This window comes from Alosa alosa, chromosome 12, assembly GCF_017589495.1.
Source record: "Alosa alosa isolate M-15738 ecotype Scorff River chromosome 12, AALO_Geno_1.1, whole genome shotgun sequence".
NCBI lineage: Eukaryota > Metazoa > Chordata > Actinopteri > Clupeiformes > Clupeidae > Alosa > Alosa alosa.
Window position 1 is genome coordinate 2,776,503 of NC_063200.1, and position 2,500 is coordinate 2,779,002.

The following is a 2,500-nucleotide window of genomic DNA, read 5'->3' on the forward strand; positions in this document are numbered from 1 at the left end:
GGCATTATGTCTATGGCAGCCTTTGACTAAAAACCTTTACCAAAACGTATTTAATCCAGACTGCAAATCATTTCGTGACCCCTCCAATATTTTTGGCGACCCCCAGTTTGAGAACCACTGTTCTAATGCATTATGTGGAGTAAGGTTTGAAAACTGCCTCTCTTCTCTTCCCATCTCTCCCTCTCTCTTTCCCTTCCTCCCTCTCTCTCCCTCTCTCTTTCCCTTCCTTTCTCCCTCTCTCTCCCTCTCTCTCTCTTTCTCTCTCTCCCTCCCTCCCTCTCCCTCTCCCTCTCTCCCTCTCTCTCTCAGATGAGCGCTAGAGTGCCCGGTGCGTCCTCCGTGCTCCCGTGACGACGGTCGCCGTGCGCGCGCTGCCACCATGTCTCAGCTGCTCCATGTGGAGATCCCCAACTTCGGCAGCACGGTGCTGGGCTCGCTCAACGAGCAGCGGCTGCTGGGGCAGTACTGCGACGTGTCCATCATGGTCAAGGGCCAGGCCTTCAAGGCCCACCGCGCCGTGCTGGCCGCCAGTAGCCTCTACTTCCGCGACCTGTTCAGCGGCAGCTCCAAGACGCAGTTCGAGCTACCCTCGTCCGTCACACCCTCGTGTTTCCAGCAGATCCTGTCCTTCTGCTACACGGGCAAGCTGACCATGGCGGCCAGCGAGCAGCTGGTGGTCATGTACACGGCCGGCTACCTGCAGATCCAGCACATCGTGGAGCGCGGCATGGACCTGATGTTCAAGGCCAACTCGCCGCACTGCGACTCGCAGACGGCCGCCATCGAGGAGCCCGGCTCCGAGCCGCAGAGTCCGAGCAACAACAACGCCGCCATGGCCTCTGCGGCGGCCGCCGCCTCTCTGCTGGCCTTCCCGGGCTGGTCGCCGGCGCTGCCCCCGCCCGCGCGACGCATCAAGCTGGAGGGGGGGGGAGAGGGCGCCCCCCTCAACCTCCAGACGCTCGGCGGGCAGAGCAGGCGCAGCGGCGTGTCTGGGGAGGCCGGCGGGGGGGGGTCAGGCGGCGGCAGCCGGGGGTCAGGAGGGGGGGGTGCCCTGCGGGGCAGCTCGCTCTTCTACGCGGCCGGAGGGGGCACCCCCATCTTCCCTGGGGTGCAGGGGTACCCGTTGGTGCCTGGCGAGCGCACCAGTCCCGGCGCGTCCAGCTTGCCCACCACCGACAGCCCCACATCCTACCAGAACGAGGACGAGGAGTTCGAGGAGGAGCCGTACGATGGCATCACGGAGGAGGCCTACAGCCAGCTCTACGGCCGATCGGCCAACCCCTACGGAAGTAAATATACATTACAAATATGTTTACACATAAATATTATCAATATGTCTACGGGCGATCGGCCAACCCCTACGGAAGTAAATATACATTACAAATATGTTTACACATAAACACTATAAATATGTTTACTCATAAACATTATAAATATGTCTATATATGTCTATCATCTTTATATCCTCCCACTACCTCAGTACTCACTCATTCACACACTCACTCATTCACATTCTCCCTCAGTCACTTACTCAATCAATCACTCAGTAATCCCACCCACAACCTCACTCATTTACACACTCACTCATTCATTAACATTCTCCCTCAGTCACTTACTCAATCAATCATTCATTAACATTCTCCCTCAGTCACTTACTCAATCAATCACTCAGTAATCCCACCCACAACCTCACTCATTCACACACTCACTCACTCATTAACATTCTCCCTCAGTCACTTACTCAATCAATCACTCAGTAATCCCACCCACAACCTCACTCATTCACACACTCACTCATTAACATTCTCCCTCAGTCACTTACTCAATCAATCACTCAGTAATCCCACCCACAACCTCACTCATTCACACACTCACTCTCTCACTATGATTCTTTGATTCTTTGGATTCTCATTCACTCACCATCATTCTCAGTCTCAGTCAGTCACTAATTCACATGCAGTTGCTCAGTCTCATTCTCTCTCTCAGTTGCTCAGTCTCATTCACTCTCTCAGTTCCTCAGTTTCATTCACTCTCTCACTCTCACAGTTGTTCAGTCTCAGTCACTCTCTCACTCACTCTCTCAGTTCATCAGTTTCATTCACTCTCTCACTCTCACTCTCACAGTTGCTCAGTCTCACTCACTCTCTCTCACTTACAGTTTTTCTCGATCGTTTTGATACCTGTGTCAACTCTGACATCACATTCTCAAAACAGTTAACACCTGTGTCTGAACAAAAGCACTCTGGACAAAATGACACATTTTTCTTGCAAAAGGCTGTTACTCTCTCAAAACACTTAAAACATGCAGCAAAAGCAAAGCTTGCCTTCAAACACTACAACTTGTTGCCAATTCAAAAACACTCTTTAATCAATCAATACACACTGGGCAACAAAATGCAAAATCTAGTTCTCAAAATGAGCATTTTTGCTATGTCTGTTCCATTACTTTCTCATTTTTCTGGTATCAGAAAAAAACTCTGATACCAGAAAAAAAGACAAA

At 51.7% G+C, this 2,500-nt stretch overlaps 1 protein-coding gene across 2 annotated transcripts in view; it reads left to right on the forward strand.

The window, feature by feature from the left end:
• The window catches only part of LOC125305084 (nucleus accumbens-associated protein 2), a 45,494-nt gene that overhangs the window by 32,718 nt on the left and 10,276 nt on the right, over nt 1–2,500 (forward strand). For both annotated transcript variants that reach the window (XM_048259695.1, XM_048259696.1), the window contains exon 2: nt 310–1,289. In XM_048259695.1, the coding sequence (XP_048115652.1) occupies nt 380–1,289 (910 nt within the window). In that variant the 5' untranslated portion in view covers nt 310–379. The remainder of the gene's footprint in view (nt 1–309; nt 1,290–2,500) is intronic.